General features: G+C 18.3%; 2 protein-coding genes across 2 annotated transcripts in view; one reads left to right on the top strand and one right to left on the bottom strand.

The window, feature by feature from the left end:
• Nucleotides 1–951: 951 nt before the first annotated feature.
• PGSY75_1350700 (putative N6-adenine-specific methylase) lies at nt 952–2,259 on the top strand (the record flags this gene model as incomplete). The annotated part of the gene is made up of 1 exon (XM_018787540.1): nt 952–2,259. One exon carries the CDS (start codon nt 952–954, stop codon nt 2,257–2,259), a length of 1,308 nt encoding a protein of 435 aa, XP_018640282.1.
• A 331-nt stretch (nt 2,260–2,590) lies between these two features.
• Nucleotides 2,591–3,049, bottom strand: part of PGSY75_1350800 (hypothetical protein) — a gene marked incomplete at both ends in the record, with an annotated part of 555 nt that continues 96 nt past the window's right edge. Inside the window, one exon of the mRNA XM_018787541.1 lies at nt 2,591–3,049. This exon is cut by the window's right edge and continues 96 nt beyond it. Within this exon, the coding sequence (XP_018640283.1) occupies nt 2,591–3,049 (459 nt within the window).

Raw genomic sequence — 3,049 nt, forward strand, 5'->3', positions numbered from 1 at the left:
ATATATATATATATATATATATTTATATATGTTCATTTCATTTTTCCATTTTTCAGATTATTCAAAATTGTTTGGTACACTTGGAAATATATATTTTAGATTTCAAGGTAGTATTAAAAAACATAACGTAGGATATTTTAGTATTGAAAGAAGGTATGAAAGAAAAACATAAACTATTACGTTCATTAGTTAATAGTAAGTTTAACGCAAAAATAAAAATATATATAAATATATATATATATATATATATATATTTATTTATTTATAACATTCCACATATATGTTTTTTTTCTTAAGATTAATTCGGAAGAATGAAGCATGTTGCACATTTATTTAAAAAATATCATAATCAAGCAATTCTCCTAAATATATTCCTTCATTTTTTTTTTTAATAAAAATATTATTTATTTGTAATTTATTACTAATTGTTCTTTTTATGCTCTTCTTTCTTTTCCTTCATTTTTTTTTTTTTTTTTTTTTGTTATTATTTATTAATAATTCATAATAAATATCTAATTTATCATGTCATCTAAAAATTGTTCAATTGAAAAGAAAAAATAAATATTATCAAAAATATATATATATATATATATATATATATTATATATATGTGAATATTTTCCTTTAGTTTTATTATATTATATATATGTGTATTTTTTATTTATAAAAGATTACCTATGGATAATCTATTTTTCTTTTCTTTTCTTTTCTTTTCTTTTCTTTTCTTTTCATTTCTTTTTTTTTTTTTTTTTTTTTGTAACATTATAAAACCTAATAATATATTATCCCTATTTTTTAGTGATCCATATTTTAATAAATTTTAATCTATATATTAAAAATGTAATAAAATAACTCTCTCCATAAGTAAAAAATATATGTACATAAATATATATATATATATATATATGTACTTATAATTACCAAGCAATTTTATAAATAGCCAAAGAGCTAATGATCTTTGTAAAACCTATTTTATTATTATATCTTATAAGTCTATTTCTTAATAATTTGAATACATACTGTAATTTTTTAAAATTGAAAAAAAAAAAAAATATCGATTTATTATATAAATTAAGTAAAATAAATGAGAATAAAAATGTCGTTATTAAAAAGAAGCGCTCTGTTTCTCCTTTATACTTTATAAAAGTATATCCTTTATTTTATAAAAACAAAATAGCCTTTCAAAATGTAAACCATAATTATGTTTATACGTTAAAAGGTATGGAAAGAAATAAATGGCGGATGCACGACGAAAAAGAAGTAATAGAAAATGAAGAAAATGTTTATAATAACTCTAATAAGGACTTTTTAGGTTTGGATTGTGATTCAAAAAATATTGTGGAAAATATGAATAACATAGAATATAAGAAAGATAATAATAAAAAAGAAAATAATAATGATGATAATAATAATAATGATAACATTAGTAATAAGGGTAAGAAAAGGATAATTGAAAAAGATATGTATGGGATACCTAAAGAAAAATTAAATATAAAAAGACAAACAAACAAAAATATAAAATCAAAATATACTTATTGTAAAATAAAAACATACAATGAAACAATAAATATAAATTATAGAAAGAAGAAGATTTTAAGTATCCTTGAAGGTACTCTTAAAAATAAAAAGCTATATTCACCAGATACATATACAAGACCTATGATGAGTAAAGTAAAAGAATCTATATTCAGTGTATTAACACATTTAAATATATTTAATGGATATAATATAAATGTATTAGATGTATTTACTGGTAGTGGTAATTTAGGAATCGAATGTATATCAAGAGATGTAGAGAATGTAACTTTTGTCGATCTATCATTGAATTCATGTAGAACAGTATATGAAAATTTAAAATTGTGTAATATATATGATACGAATAAAAAAATACTTAGAGCAGATGCTATGGAATTATTACAAAATCCTTATAAATTTAATGTACATGAAAAATATAATTTAGGATTCTTTACACCACCATATGAACAAATTATATATAGTGATTTAATTCACAATATATCAAACAGTAAATTATTTGATAATGATGGTCTTATATTTATTGAATATCCTAAAGAAATTAATCTCCTCCCGAAAAAAGTAGGAAACTTAATTGGATTAAGAAATAGAAAATTTGGAAGAACCTATTACGCTCTTTATGTTATTAACAGTACAGGTAAATATATTCCTTATCAAAATGAAAATGAATTTTACCCGCTTCATTATAATAGGAAACAAAGGAGGCAAGAAAAATATATAGAATGAAAATATTGTAATACTAACATAGGTTTAAAAGGAATCACCCAATATGAATGAATGAACAAAAAAAAAAAAAAATAAATAAATATATATATATATATATATATATATATGTACATATTTGATTTTTACTCCTTTTTATTTGGTATATGTTTATTTTAGTTTATTATTTTTTTCACAAAAAAAACAATCATAACAAATATAACAAATATCTAAAAAATATACATATATATATATATATATATATATATATATATATATATATATATGTGTTGTATTTTTTAATGCACATGATATAAAATATTACCAAAATATTATTTATTTTTTATTTGTTATATTACTGTTGTAATATATAATTGTTATATAAAAAATTATGAATAAATTCGTTACCACTTTTAACATCTTCTATAATAGCTTCTTCTGATTGTATTATTTTTTTCAACACATTCATTAAGAGGACAAACAAAAATTGTTGTTTTTCTAAAGATAAATTTGTGTGTGTATTTGAAAAAAGTAGATTTAACTTTTTTATCATATCATTTGTTTCAATAATTTTAAAATAATTGATACAGTTTGAAAAATTATTATCTATTTGTTGCATATTAACAGTATTTTTATTCAAGAAATTATTTAATATATTTATATTTTTTTTATTAGTAAAATTATTATTATGTATTTTTTCATTCATTAATTTATAATAATTATTTTTTTTCCCTATAATATCATTTAACTTTTGAACATACTTCAATAATGTAAATGTATTTTTTATAGTATTCATTTGTTTTTCTATCATACA

This window comes from Plasmodium gaboni, chromosome 13 (genome assembly GCF_001602025.1).
Source record: "Plasmodium gaboni strain SY75 chromosome 13, whole genome shotgun sequence".
In the NCBI taxonomy this organism is placed as follows: Eukaryota; Apicomplexa; class Aconoidasida; order Haemosporida; family Plasmodiidae; genus Plasmodium; species Plasmodium gaboni.